Below are 15,951 nucleotides of genomic sequence, written 5' to 3' on the forward strand. Positions count from 1 at the left end.
GACCCTTCAGTCTCACGTCTACACGTTTTGGGATCAACACACGATACAGACAGTGGACCCTTCAGTCTCACGTCTACACGTTTCGGGAGTCCCACACAATCAACACACGACACAGAGCGTGGACCCTTCCTTCAGTCACACGTGTCTGAGATCGGATTTACTGAAATATTGCTTTCCCAGTCTCAACTTAACCTTATCAGCAGCTCATTAAATAAATACAACATCCTGAATCCTAGAATCTTATCTTACTGTTACTGACTGCCAGGACCCACGGAGCACGGCCTGGAACACGTGAAACAGTTCTGCAGAACACCAGGGAAAAGGAGGAGCCATACAGGGGTGTAAAATAGAAGGGGTGTTTAATATACAGGTGTGTAAAATAGAAGGTGTGTTTAACTCTTTCAACACCGTAGGCCGGTTATCCGGCCAAGAAGCATTGAGTCCCCAGACACCGCAGGCCGGTTATCCGGCCAAGCCGTAGTCACGTCAAAATAGTATATATTTTTATGGACCTACCTGTAATGTCATTCATTTATTAAATCTATCACATTTCACAATGTCTGAAATACATATTCCATATCAATTTAACATTTTTTATCGTTAAATTAAAAAATTATTCACTATTTCTCGCGATGTTATTGAAAATAAAATTCTCGGACACACATTTCGACAACGGGTCCACATCGAACACGTCAAAGAAGAAAATAAAGACGTTTTAAACAAATCTTTAAATATATTATACAAAGTAATAAATAAAATCAACAAAAATATATCTTAAAGTAATCAAACTTACATCTAAGTTATTATTTCCATCTTTTCGTGCGATCGCGTGTAATGTGAGTCAAATGACATCTCGGCTTTCGTCGCCTTGAATTCTCGGCTCGGACACGATGTTTAATGCAAAAATATATGCATGAAAAATCTTTGTCACAGCTCGTAACCTAGCACGATACATTCACGAAGTTCTATATTTTTAATATATATCGTGATTTCCTGCTAAAAACGTTCAGAATAACACGATTTAACAAAATTCTTTCGCAAACTTCTGTAATTTGTCGACCACGAGCTTGGTATCACAGCTGTAATTTGATTGGCTGCCTTAGGTCACGTGCTCAAAATTGACCAATCACGAAACTTGTAGCAGATTTCAGCAAGAAAGCGTCATTAGAAACCAATTTTAATCCAATGAAATCGCTTGTTATAACTACGAAAAAAAAACAGTCGATGTTACGTGCGTGTAGATGAAGGAATAAGCTTTCCAGCGATGTGTCATATGCCATTCTTCGACGAACGTGTTATTCATACGAAACCTCGAAAACGGGGGTATTTCTTCATTTTACTGAGCGGACAGTCGCTGTTATCGGGAAATGGGTGATGACAGAAACTGTCTATAATTCTTTTTAAAATGATTTTCCAATTACGTAAACAATGAAAATAAAACAGAAATAGGTACGTGGATATTTTGAAATCATATATTTGCCGAAAATCGTCAAGTTTTCGCTTCCTTGGTCCTTAATCTGGATGTTAACAACGTGTTAGCGTACATTATTTTATTTACAACAAATTTAATTAAGTTGTAAATGCATTATTTTAAATAATGTGAAAAACATAACTTTCATATTTATAAACCATAGGATCAGACCTTTCAAATGGTGTATAACATGTAGTACCAAATATATTTTACAAGCAGGTATTTTCTTTGATAAATGTTGGCTTCATCTATCACACAAGAGTCTCTGGGAACTCGGTGTCCCAGCAGTAAACACTTCTGGTTGACTGGTGTTGAAAGAGTTAATATACAGGGGTGTAAAATAGGTGTGTAAAATAGGTGTGTTTAATATACAGGTGTTTAAAATAGAAGGTGTGTTTAATATACAGGGGTGTAAAATAGGTGTGTTTAATTTTCCAGTGTGTAAAATAGGTGTGTTTAATATACAGGTGTGTGAAATAGGTGTGTTTAATATACCAGTGTGTAAAATAGGTGTGTTTAATATACAGGTGTGTAAAATAGGTGTGTTTAATATACAGGGGTGTAAAATACCCGGTAGGTGTGTTTAATTTTCCAGTGTGTAAAATAGGTGTGTTTAATATACCAGTGTGTAAAATAGGTGTGTTTAATATACCAGTGTGTAAAATAGGTGTGTTTAATATACAGGTGTGTGAAATAGAAGGTGTGTTTAATATACCAGTATGTAAAATAGGTGTGTTTAATATACCAGTGTGTAAAATAGGTGTGTTTAATATACATGTGTGTATAATAGAAGGTGTGTTTAATATACAGGTGTTTAAAATAGAAGGTGTGTGTAATATACAGGTGTGTAAAATAGAAGGTGTGTTTAATATACAGGTGTTTAAAATAGAAGGTGTGTGTAATATACATGTGTGTAAAATAGGTGGGTGAAATTAGGAGACCATTCCTATGGCGTACTTAAGTCATGGAATTCTTTTGTATATTTCAACATAAACATATCACTGTTGTTCGAAAGGAACACTGGCGGGACTGGTGTTTCTAACATGCAGTTTCTAGTTGGGCATTGCAGACTGCTGTCTAAAACACAGGTGTGATATATATGTCATTCATATGGTAATCAGAATACATAAAAACAAAACAAAATGAGGTGCACATTCCTAGACATCATAACAATTGGATGGAAAATAAACTTTCATTTTCCTAGTCCGTGACAGCAGTAAAATACAAAATTCCAAAACACAAAGACAGGGGCCTACTGATGGCAAAACAATTGGTTGATTCATCTAGAAACTTTCAGGAGACTAAATGGTATATCCAATATGTTACAAGCTGAATATTGTCCACAAAAATGAAAGAAATCAAAGAGTAGAAAAATGCATGCATTACATTTCCAACATTACATTGAGAATTATTGAAGAAATAAACACATTTCAAGGAGAGCACATGATACATGCAACCTGGCCCTCCCTTCAGAATACCTTCATGATGTGTTGGAAAAAAGTGTCTTGTTCACTGTCTACAGAAACTGACAATCTGAAGTCAGTCAACTGTCTACAGAAACTGGCAATCTGAAGTCGGTCAACTGTCTACAGAAACTGGCAATCTGAAGTCAGTCAACTGTCTACAGAAACTGACAATCTGAAGTCGGTCAACTGTCTACAGAAACTGACAATCTGACGTCAGTCAACTGTCTACAGAAACTGACAATCTGAAGTCGGTCAACACTCTACAGAAACTGGCAATCTGAAGTCGGTCAACTGCCTACAGAAACTGACAATCTGAAGTCGGTCAACTCTCTACAGAAACTGGCAATCTGAAGTCGGTCAACACTACAGAAACTGACAATCTGAAGTCGGTCAACTGTCTACAGAAACTGGCAATCTGAAGTCGGTCAACTGTCTACAGAAACTGGCAATCTGAAGTCAGTCAACTGTCTACAGAAACTGACAATCTGAAGTCGGTCAACTGTCTACAGAAACTGACAATCTGAAGTCGGTCAACACTCTACAGAAACTGGCAATCTGAAGTCGGTCAACACTACAGAAACTGGCAATCTGAAGTCAGTCAACTGTCTACAGAAACTGACAATCTGAAGTCGGTCAACACTCTACAGAAACTGGCAATCTGAAGTCGGTCAACACTACAGAAACTGGCAATCTGAAGTCGGTCAACACTCTACAGAAACTGGCAATCTGAAGTCGGTCAACTGCCTACAGAAACTGACAATCTGAAGTCAGTCAACTCTCTACAGAAACTGGCAATCTGAAGTCGGTCAACACTACAGAAACTGGCAATCTGAAGTCGGTCAACTGCCTACAGAAACTGACAATCTGAAGTCGGTCAACTCTCTACAGAAACTGGCAATCTGAAGTCGGTCAACTGTCTACAGAAACTGGCAATCTGAAGTCAGTCAACTGTCTACAGAAACAGGCAATCTAAAGTCGGTCAACTGTCTACAGAAACAGGCAATCTGAAGTCGGTCAACTGTCTACAGAAACAGGCAATCTGAAGTCGGTCAACTGTCTACAGGAACAGGCAATCTGAAGTCAGTCAACTGTCTACAGAAACTGACAATCTGAAGTCGGTCAACTGTCTACAGAAACTGACAATCTGACGTCAGTCAACTGTCTACAGAAACTGACAATCTGAAGTCGGTCAACACTCTACAGAAACTGGCAATCTGAAGTCGGTCAACTGCCTACAGAAACTGACAATCTGAAGTCGGTCAACTCTCTACAGAAACTGGCAATCTGAAGTCGGTCAACACTACAGAAACTGACAATTTGAAGTCGGTCAACACTCTACAGAAACTGGCAAACTGAAGTCGGTCAACTGTCTACAGAAACTGACAATTTGAAGTCGGTCAACACTCTACAGAAACTGGCAATCTGAAGTCGGTAAACTGTCTACAGGAACTGACAATCTGAAGTTGGTCAACTCTCTACAGAAACTGGCAATCTGAAGTCGGTCAACTGTCTACAGGAACTGACAATCTGAAGTTGGTCAACTCTCTACAGAAACTGGCAATCTGAAGTCGGTCAACTGTCTACAGAAACTGGCAATCTAAAGTCAGTCAACTGTCTACAGAAACAGGCAATCTGACGTCTGTCAACAGTCTACAGAAACTGCCAATCTGAGGTCGGTCAACTGTCTACAGAAACTGACAATCTGAAGTCAGTCAACAGTCTACAGAAACAGGCAATCTGACGTCTGTCAACAGTCTACAGAAACAGGCAATCTGACGTCTGTCAACTGTCTACAGAAACAGGCAATCTGACGTCTGTCAACAGTCTACAGAAACAGGCAATCTGACGTCTGTCAACTGTCTACAGAAACTGACAATATGAAGTCAGTCAACAGTCTACAGAAACTGCCAATCTGAAGTCGGTCAACTGTCTACAGAAACTGACAATATGAAGTCAGTCAACAGTCTACAGAAACAGGCAATCTGACATCTGTCAACAGTCCACAGAAACAGGCAATCTGACGTCTGTCAACTGTCTACAGAAACTGACAATATGAAGTCAGTCAACAGTCTACAGAAACTGCCAATCTGAAGTCGGTCAACTGTCTACAGAAACTGACAATATGAAGTCAGTCAACAGTCTACAGAAACAGGCAATCTGACATCTGTCAACAGTCTACAGAAACAGGCAATCTGACGTCTTTCAACAGTCTACAGAAACAGGCAATCTTACGTCTGTCAACTGTCTACAGAAACTGACAATATGAAGTCAGTCAACAGTCTACAGAAACTGACAATATGAAGTCAGTCAACAGTCTACAGAAACAGGCAATCTGACGTCTGTCAACAGTCTACAGAAACAGGCAATCTGACGTCTATCAACAGTCTTCAGAAACAGGCAATCTGACGTCTGTCAACTGTCTACAGAAACTGACAATATGGAGTCAGTCAACAGTCTACAGAAACAGGCAATCTGACGTCTGTCAACAGTCTACAGAAACAGGCAATATGAAGTCAGTTAACTGTCTACAGACACTGACAATCTGAAGTCAACAAGAGTTACCGGGTGTGTTTGAAATGAAGGTAGCCTACATTGGCTGAAAGGCATTTTTGGTAAAATAGCACCAGCAGCATGGTGTCAAGATGCTGCCAATCAGTCATAGATCAACTGTTCTAGAAAAATAATCTTCTCGAATACATCACAATCGATAAACACAGGTAATATACACCAGAAACTTGCTTCATCCTAAGAATCATGATAGAAGAGAAATTGAATTTGTCATCCATATTGGGAATGATCAGCATGAACGTGTGCAGCCTGACTGCAGGAAGACGCAACAAAGGTCAAGGTCATGTCTATCTTGAACAGGAACCTGTTCCATCAACGTCTTCCACTGACACATCTCACTCCTTCCCTGAATGTTAAATACCTGATAAGAGGTTATGAGGAAATAAACAACATTAAAACAATAACATTCTGTACAAGTCATTATCAACAATATATACCAGCTATATATATCAATACATACCAACTCCGTATGTCCTGATATGCAGACCCTGTGATATGCACCAATACATACCATCTTAATATGTACTAATATGCGGGCCCTGCAATATACATCAATATATACCAGCTATATTCATCAATGTGATATATTACATCAACTCTGTATCTACTGATATGCACGCCCCACATCCAAGGTAGTGATAGTTTACTGGTGACAGTCTACTGATGCTACATCCAAGGTAGTGATAGTATACTGGTGACAGTCTACTGATGCTACATCCAAGGTAGTGATAGTTTACTGGTGACAGTCTCCTGATGCTACATTCAAGGTATTGATAGTTTACTGGTGACAGTCTACTGATGCTACATTCACGGTATTGATAGTTTACTGGTGACAGTCTACTGATGCTACATCCAAGGTAGTGATAGTTTACTGGTGACAGTCTCCTGATGCTACATTCAAGGTATTGATAGTTTACTGGTGACAGTCTACTGATGCTACATTCACGGTATTGATAGGTTACTGGTGAGTCTACTGATGCTACATCCAAGGTAGTGATAGTTTACTGGTGACAGTCTCCTGATGCTACATTCAAGGTATTGATAGTTTACTGGTGACAGTCTACTGATGCTAAATCCAAGGTATTGATAGTTTACTGGTGACAGTCTACTGATGCTACATCTAAGGTATTGATAGTTTACTGGTAACACTCTACTGATGCTACATTCAAGGTATTGTTAGTTTACTGGTGACCATCTACTGATGCTACATTCAAGGTATTGATTGTTTACTAGTAACAGTCTACTGATGCTAAATCCAAGGTATTGATAGTTTACTGGTAACACTCTACTGATGCTACATTCAAGGTATTGATAGTTTACTGGTGACCATCTACTGATGCTACATTCAAGGTAGTGATTGTTTACTGATGACAGTCTATTGATGCCACATCCAAGGTTTTGATAGTTTACTGGTGACAGTCTACTGATGCTACATTCAAGGTATTGATAGATTACTGGTAACACTCTACTGACGCTAAATCCAAGGTATTGATAGTTTACTGGTGAGTCTACTGAAGCCACATCCAAGGTTTTGATAGTTTACTGGTGACAGTCTACTGATGCTAAATCCAAGGTATTGATAGTTTACTGGTAACACTCTACTGATGCTACATTCAAGGTAGTGATAGTTTACTGGTGACCATCTACTGATGCTACATTCAAGGTAGTGATTGTTTACTGATGACAGTCTATTGATGCCACATCCAAGGTTTTGATAGTTTACTGGTGACAGTCTACTGATGCTACATTCAAGGTATTGATAGATTACTGGTAACACTCTACTGACGCTAAATCCAAGGTATTGATAGTTTACTGGTGAGTCTACTGAAGCCACATCCAAGGTTTTGATAGTTTACTGGTGACAGTCTACTGATGCTAAATCCAAGGTATTGATAGTTTACTGTTAACACTCTACTGATGCTACATTCAAGGTAGTGATAGTTTACTGGTGACCATCTACTGATGCTACATTCAAGGTAGTGATTGTTTACTGATGACAGTCTATTGATGCCACATCCAAGGTAGTGATAGTTTACTGGTAACAGTCTACTGATGCTACATTCAAGGTATTGATAGATTACTGGTAACACTCTACTGACGCTAAATCCAAGGTATTGATAGTTTACTGGTGAGTCTACTGAAGCCACATCCAAGGTTTTGATAGTTTACTGGTGACAGTCTACTGATGCTACATTCAAGGTATTGATTGTTTACTGGTAACAGTCTACTGATGCTACATTCAAGGTATTGATAGGTTACTGGTGACAGTCTACTGATGCTACATCTAAGGTATTGATAGTTTACTGGTGACAGTCTCCTGATGCTACATTGAAGGTATTGATAGTTTACTAGTGACCGTCTACTGATGCTACATTGAAGGTATTGATAGTTTACTAGTGACCGTCTACTGATGCTACATTCACGGTATTGATAGTTTACTGGTAACAGTCTACTGATTCTACATCCAAGGTAGTGATAGTTTACTGGTAACAGTCTACTGATGCTACATTCAAGGTATTGATAGATTACTGGTAACACTCTACTGACGCTAAATCCAAGGTATTGATAGTTAACTGGTGAGTCTACTGATGCCACATCCAAGGTTTTGATAGTTTACTGGTGACAGTCTACTGATGCCACATCCAAGGTTTTGATAGTTTACTGGTGACAGTCTACTGATGCTACATTCAAGATAGTGATTGTTTACTGGTGACCATCTACTGATGCTACATTCAAGGTAGTGATAGTTTACTGGTGACAGTCTACTGATGCTACATTCACGGTATTGATAGGTTACTGGTGACAGTCTACTGACGCTACATCTAAGTAATGCCTATCAACCAAGCTACATTCAAGGTATTGATAGTTTACTGGTAACAGTCTACTGACGCTACATCTAAGTAATGCCTATCAAACAAGCTACATTCAAGGTATTGATAGTTTACTGGTAACAGTCTACTGACGCTACATTCAAGGTATTGATAGTTTACTGGTGAATGTCTACTGATGCTAAATCCATGGTATTGATAGTTTACTGGTGACCATCTACTGATGCTACATTGAAGGTATTGATAGTTTACTAGTGACCGTCTACTGATGCTACATTCAAGGTATTGATTGTTTACTGGTAACACTCTACTGATGCTAAATCCATGGTATTGATAGTTTACTGGTGACAGTCTACTGATGCTACATTCAAGGTATTGATTGTTTACTGGTAACACTCTTCTGATGCTAAATCCATGGTATTGATTGTTTACTGGTAACACTCTTCTGATGCTAAATCCATGGTATTGATAGTTTACTGGTGACAGTCTACTGATGCTACTTTCACGGTATTGATAGGTTACTTGTGACAGTCTACTGATGCTACATTCAAGGTAGTGATAGTTTACTGGTGACAGTCTACTGATGCTACATTCAAGGTAGTGATAGTTTACTAGTGACCGTCTACTGATGCTACATTCAAGGTAGTGATAGTTTACTGGTGACAGTCTACTGATGCCACATCCAAGGTATTGATAGTGTAGTGGATGTCTGTCTGTTGACACTGAGTCCGAGGTATGCAGCGCATATCAGCTGTGTCTGGTACTTCGTGAAGCCAGCAATCTCTCAACACCTGCTGGAGTCCACCTGTCCATTTACGTTGGCCAGTCCATTTTTTTTAGATCCTAACGTCAGAGGCACTTGGGACTCGTACGTCTCCGGCAAACTCCCAGGGACTGTTTCTCTCTGGGCGCGGTGTTCCTTGAGAGCAGGGCCCCATTCAGGTGTCGGCTTCGCAAGAGCCCTGATAGACTGATGAGAAAAGAGATGCGTAGCAATTACAGGTGTCACTAGCAGGGTGTACTGAGTTACACGTGACACTAGCAGGGTGTACTGAGTTACAGGTGTCACTAGCAGGGTGTACTGAGTTACAGGTGTCACTAGCAGGGTGTACTGAGTTACAGGTGACACTAGCAGGGTGTACTGAGTTACAGGTGTCACTAGCAGGGTGTGCTGAGTTACAAGTGTCACTAGCAGGGTATACTGAGTTACAGGTGTCACTAGCAGGGTGTACTGAGTTACAGGTGACACTAGCAGGGTGTACTGAGTTACAGGTGACACTAGAAGGGTGTGCTTAGGTACAGGTGTCACTAGCAGGGTGTGCTGAGTTACAGGTGACACTAGCAGGGTTTACTGAGTTACAGGTGACACTAGCAGGGTGTACTGAGTTACAGGTGTCACTAGCAGGGTGTGCTGAGTTACAGGTGTCACTAGCAGGGTATACTGAGTTACAGGTGTCACTAGCAGGGTGTACTGAGTTACAGGTGACACTAGCAGGGTGTACTGAGTTACAGGTGACACTAGCAGGGTGTGCTTAGGTACAGGTGTCACTAGCAGGGTGTACGGAGTTACAGGTGTCACTAGCAGGGTATACTGAGTTACAGGTGTCACTAGCAGGGTGTGCTGAGTTACAAGTGTCACTAGCAGGGTATACTGAGTTACAGGTGTCACTAGCAGGGTGTACTGAGTTACAGGTGACACTAGCAGGGTGTACTGAGTTACAGGTGACACTAGCAGGGTGTGCTTAGGTACAGGTGTCACTAGCAGGGAGTGCTGAGTTACAGGTGACACTAGCAGGGTTTACTGAGTTACAGGTGACACTAGCAGGGTGTACTGAGTTACAGGTGTCACTAGCAGGGTGTGCTGAGTTACAGGTGTCACTAGCAGGGTATACTGAGTTACAGGTGTCACTAGCAGGGTGTACTGAGTTACAGGTGACACTAGCAGGGTGTACTGAGTTACAGGTGACACTAGCAGGGTGTGCTTAGGTACAGGTGTCACTAGCAGGGTGTACTGAGTTACAGGTGTCACTAGCATGGTATACTGAGTTACAGGTGTCACTAGCAGGGTGTACTGAGTTACAGGTGACACTAGCAGGGTGTACTGAGTTACAGGTGACACTAGCAGGGTGTGCTTAGGTACAGGTGTCACTAGCAGGGTGTGCTGAGTTACAGGTGACACTAGCAGGGTTTACTGAGTTACAGGTGACACTAGCAGGGTGTACTGAGTTACAGGTGTCACTAACAGAGTGTACTGAGTTACAGGTGTCATTAGCAGGGTGTACTGAGTTATAGGTGTCACTAGCAGGGTATACTGAGTTACAGGTGTCACTAGCAGGGTGTACTGAGTTACAGGTGACACTAGCAGGGTGTACTGAGTTACAGGTGACACTAGCAGGGTGTGCTTAGGTACAGGTGTCACTAGCAGGGTGTGCTGAGTTACAGGTGACACTAGCAGGGTTTACTGAGTTACAGGTGACACTAGCAGGGTGTACTGAGTTACAGGTGTCACAAGCAGGGTGTGCTGAGTTACAGGTGTCACTAGCAGGGTATACTGAGTTACAGGTGTCACTAGCAGGGTGTACTGAGTTACAGGTGACACTAGCAGGGTGTACTGAGTTACAGGTGACACTAGCAGGGTGTGCTTAGGTACAGGTGTCACTAGCAGGGTGTACTGAGTTACAGGTGTCACTAGCAGGGTATACTGAGTTACAGGTGTCACTAGCAGGGTGTACTGAGTTACAGGTGACACTAGCAGGGTGTACTGAGTTACAGGTGACACTAGCAGGGTGTGCTTAGGTACAGGTGTCACTAGCAGGGTGTGCTGAGTTACAGGTGACACTAGCAGGGTTTACTGAGTTACAGGTGACACTAGCAGGGTGTACTGAGTTACAGGTGTCACTAACAGAGTGTACTGTGTTACAGGTGTCATTAGCAGGGTGTACTGAGTTATAGGTGTCACTAGCAGGGTGTACTGAGTTACAGGTGTCACTAGCAGGGTATACTGAGTTACAGGTGTCACTAGCAGGGTGTACTGAGTTACAGGTGACACTAGCAGGGTGTACTGAGTTACAGGTGACACTAGCAGGGTGTGCTTAGGTACAGGTGTCACTAGCAGGGTGTGCTGAGTTACAGGTGACACTAGCAGGGTGTGCTTAGGTACAGGTGTCACTAGCAGGGTGTGCTGAGTTACAGGTGACACTAACAGAGTGTACTGAGTTACATGTGTCATTAGCAGGGTGTACTGAGTTACAGGTGTCAGTAACAGAGTGTACTGAGTTACAGGTGTCACTAGCAGGGTGTGCTGAGTTACATGTGTCATTAGCAGGGTGTACTGAGTTACAGGTGTCACTAGCAGGGTGTAATGAGTTACAGGTGTCACTAACAGGGTGTACTGAGTTACAGGTGTCATTAGCAGGGTGTACTGAGTTACAGGTGTCACTAGCAGGGTGTACTGAGTTACACGTGACACTAGCAGGGTGTACTGAGTTACATGTGTCACTAGCAGGGTGTACTGAGTTACAGGTGTCACTAGCAGGGTGTACTTAGGTACAGGTGTCACTAGCAGGGTGTACTGAGTTACAGGTGTCACTAGCAGGGTGTACTGAGTTACAGGTGTCACTAGCAGAGTGTACTTAGGTACAGGTGTCACTAGCAGGGTGTACTGAGTTACAGGTGTCACTAGCAGGGTGTACTTAGGTACAGGTGACACTAGCAGGGTGTACTGAGGTACAGGTGACACTAGCAGGGTGTACTGAGTAACAGGTGACACTAGCAAGGTGTATTGAGTTACAGGTGACACTAGCAGGGTGTACTGAGTTACACGTGACACTAGCAGGGTGTACTGAGTTACAGGTGTCACTAGCAGGGTGTACTGAGTAACAGGTGACACTAGCAGGGTGTATTGAGTTACAGGTGACACTAGCAGGGTGTACTGAGTTACACGTGACACTAGCAGGGTGTACTGAGTTACAGGTGTCACTAGCAGGGTGTTCTGAGTAACAGGTGACACTAGCAGGGTGTACTGAGTTACAGGTGACACTAGCAGGGTGTACTGAGTTACAGGTGACACTAGCAGGGTGTACTGAGTTACACATGACACTAGCAGGGTGTACTGAGTTACAGGTGACACTAGCAGGGTGTTTTGAGTTACACGTGACACTAGCAGGGTGTACTGAGTTACACGTGACACTAGCAGGGTGTACTGAGTAACAGGTGTCACTAGCAAGGTGTATTGAGTAACAGGTGACACTAGCAGGGTGTACTGAGTTACATGTGTCACTAGAAGGTTGTACTGAGTTACAGGTGTCACTAGCAGGGTGTCCTGAGTTACAGGTGACACTAGTAGGGTGTACTGAGTTACAGGTGACACTAGCAGGGTGTACTGAGTTACACGTGACACTAGCAGGGTGTACTGAGTTACACGTGACACTAGCAGGGTGTACTGAGTAACAGGTGTCACTAGCAGGGTGTATTGAGTAACAGGTGACACTAGCAAGGTGTACTGAGTTACAGGTGTCACTAGCAGGGTGTACTGAGTTACAGGTGACACTAGCAGGGTGTACTGTGTTACAGGTGACACTAGCAGGGTGTGCTTAGGTACAGGTGTCACTAGCAGGGTGTGCTGAGTTTCAGGTGACACTAGCAGGGTTTACTGAGTTACAGGTGACACTAGCAGGGTGTACTGACTTACAGGTGTCACTAGCAGGGTGTGCTAAGTTACAGGTGTCACTAGCAGGGTATACTGAGTTACAGGTGTCACTAGCAGGGTGTACTGAGTTACAGGTGACACTAGCAGGGTGTGCTTAGGTACAGGTGTCACTAGCAGGGTGTACTGAGTTACAGGTGTCACTAGCAGGGTGTATTGAGTTACAGGTGACACTAGCAGGGTGTACTGAGTTACACGTGACACTAGCAGGGTGTACTGAGTTACAGGTGTCACTAGCAGGGTGTTCTGAGTAACAGGTGACACTAGCAGGGTGTACTGAGTTACAGGTGACACTAGCAGGGTGTACTGAGTTACAGGTGACACTAGCAGGGTGTACTGAGTTACACATGACACTAGCAGGGTGTACTGAGTTACAGGTGACACTAGCAGGGTGTTTTGAGTTACACGTGACACTAGCAGGGTGTACTGAGTTACACGTGACACTAGCAGGGTGTACTGAGTAACAGGTGTCACTAGCAAGGTGTATTGAGTAACAGGTGACGCTAGCAGGGTGTACTGAGTTACATGTGTCACTAGAAGGTTGTACTGAGTTACAGGTGTCACTAGCAGGGTGTCCTGAGTTACAGGTGACACTAGTAGGGTGTACTGAGTTACAGGTGACACTAGCAGGGTGTACTGAGTTACACGTGACACTAGCAGGGTGTACTGAGTTACACGTGACACTAGCAGGGTGTACTGAGTAACAGGTGTCACTAGCAGGGTGTATTGAGTAACAGGTGACACTAGCAAGGTGTACTGAGTTACAGGTGTCACTAGCAGGGTGTACTGAGTTACAGGTGACACTAGCAGGGTGTACTGAGTTACACATGACACTAGCAGGGTGTCCTGAGTTACAGGTGTCACTAGCAGGGTGTACTGAGTTACAGGTGTCACTAGCAGGGTGTACTGAGTTACATGTGTCACTAGAAGGTTGTACTGAGTTACAGGTGTCACTAGCAGGGTGTCCTGAGTTACAGGTGACACTAGTAGGGTGTACTGAGTTACAGGTGACACTAGCAGGTTGTACTGAGTTACAGGTGTCACTAGCAGGGTGTGCTGAGTTACAGGTGACACTAGCAGGGTGTGCTGAGTTACAGGTGTCACTAGCAGGGTGTACTGAGTTACAGGTGTCACTAGCAGGGTGTACTGAGTTACAGGTGTCACTAGCAGGGTGTACTGAGTTACAGGTGTCACTAGCAGGGTGTACTGAGTTACACATGACACTAGCAGGGTGTACTGAGTTACACATGACACTAGCAGGGTGTACTGAGTTACAGGTGTCACTAGCAGGGTGTACTGAGTTACACATGACACTAGCAGGGTGTACTGAGTTACAGGTGACACTAGCAGGGTGTACTGAGTTACAGGTGTCACTAGCAGGGTGTACTGAGTTACAGGTGTCACTAGCAGGGTGTATTGGTGGAGCTGTTGTTGTTGTGATGAGACTTACCTGTATGATGGAGCTGTCGTTGTGGCGTTGATGCTGGATGACCTTGTAGATGGCGACAGTCGGGATGGCCAGGACGGAGGACAAGGTGATCAGCCAGCCGACAACGTCAGCCCACACGGGGAAGACCTCGTCAGAGTACTTGGTCCGTTTAAAGTCCACCCACGTGAACACCAGTATCACCAGGAGGGCAATGGGGGCTATGAACTTCCAGCTGTAGCTCCAGATATTAGGAGGGCGGCGGCCAAGCATGGACTCAATGTCGCCCAAGAAGCGGTCAGCTCCTGCAGCAACAAACACGAACACACTTCACTGTCATCCATATGACATAGTCACAGTAAGAACAATCACACAATCACAGTCAGATAGGGATCTGTGTTATTTACAGTGGTCATATTCCAACAAGACCTGAAACATTTCACAGGGCTGCAATAATGCCATGCAATAACTGAGTACCATTTACCAACAAGGAGCTGTGGCCTGCATGGAGAATACCAACTAAGCTCCCGTGTAACACCAAGTGAGCTCCCGTGCAATACCAACTGAGCTCCCGTGCAATACCAACTGAGCTCCCGTGCAATACCAACTGAGCTCCTGTGTAATACCAACTGAGCTCCCATGTAATACCAACTGAGCTCCCGTGTAATACCAACTGAGCTCCCATGTAATACCAACTGAGCTCCCATGTATTACCAACTGAGCTCCCATGTAATAGTAACTGAGCTCCCGTGTAATACCAACTGAGCTCCCATGTAATAGTAACTGAGCTCCCGTCTAATACCAACTGAGCTCCCGTGAAATACCAACTGAGCTCCTGTCTAATACCACCTGAGCTCCCATGTAATAGCAACTGAGCTCCCATGTAATAGTAACTGAGCTCCCATGTAATACCAACTGAGCTCCCATGTAATACCAACTGAGCTCCCGTGTAATACCAACTGAGCTCCCATGTGTACCAACTGAGCTCCCATGTATTACCAACTGAGCTCCCATGTAATAGTAACTGAGCTCCCATATAATAGTAACTGAGCTCCCATGTAATAGTAACTGAGGTCCCATGTAATAGTAACTGAGCTCCAGTGTAATACCAACTGCTCGTCTTTCTAATACCAACTGAGCTCCCGTGTAATACCAACTGAGCTCCCGTGAAATACCAACTGAGCTCCTGTCTAATACCACCTGAGCTCCCATGTAATAGCAACTGAGCTCCCATATAATAGTAACTGAGCTCCCATGTAATACCAACTGAGCTCCCATGTAATAGTAACTGAGCTCCAGTGTAATACCAACTGCTCGTCTTTCTAATACCAACTGAGCTCCCGTGTAATACCAACTGAGCTCCCGTGAAATACCAACTGAGCTCCTGTCTAATACCAACTGAGCTCCCATGTAATAGCAACTGAGCTCCCATGTAATAGTAACTGAGCTCCCATGTAATACCAACTGAGCTCCCATGTAATACCAAC

The 15,951-nt window shown here is 43.3% G+C and overlaps 1 protein-coding gene and 1 long non-coding RNA gene across 5 annotated transcripts in view; one reads left to right on the forward strand and one right to left on the reverse strand.

Moving 5' to 3' along the window:
- LOC125372524 lies at positions 1 to 2,559 on the forward strand. 2 transcript variants are annotated; one of them, XR_007218178.1, is made up of 3 exons: positions 1 to 386; positions 1,862 to 1,998; positions 2,029 to 2,359. It is a non-coding gene; the product is annotated as an uncharacterized LOC125372524 (long non-coding RNA). The 2 variants fall into 2 exon arrangements; XR_007218177.1 differs by lacking the exon at positions 1 to 386 and adding an exon at positions 2,364 to 2,559 and having other exon boundaries at positions 1,815 to 1,998; positions 2,029 to 2,297.
- A 1,335-nt stretch (positions 2,560 to 3,894) lies between these two features.
- The window catches only part of LOC124125624 (sodium- and chloride-dependent glycine transporter 1-like), a 132,865-nt gene continuing 120,808 nt past the window's right edge, over positions 3,895 to 15,951 (reverse strand). For all 3 annotated transcript variants that reach the window (XM_046488966.2, XM_046488967.2, XM_046488968.2), the window contains exons 13-14: positions 14,489 to 14,769; positions 3,895 to 9,303 (exon numbers count right to left, since the gene is read on the reverse strand). In XM_046488966.2, the coding sequence (XP_046344922.2) occupies positions 9,118 to 9,303; positions 14,489 to 14,769 (467 nt within the window). In that variant the 3' untranslated portion in view covers positions 3,895 to 9,117. The remainder of the gene's footprint in view (positions 9,304 to 14,488; positions 14,770 to 15,951) is intronic.

This window comes from Haliotis rufescens, unplaced genomic scaffold, assembly GCF_023055435.1.
Source record: "Haliotis rufescens isolate VD_foot unplaced genomic scaffold, xgHalRufe1.0.p SCAF_41, whole genome shotgun sequence".
NCBI lineage: Eukaryota > Metazoa > Mollusca > Gastropoda > Lepetellida > Haliotidae > Haliotis > Haliotis rufescens.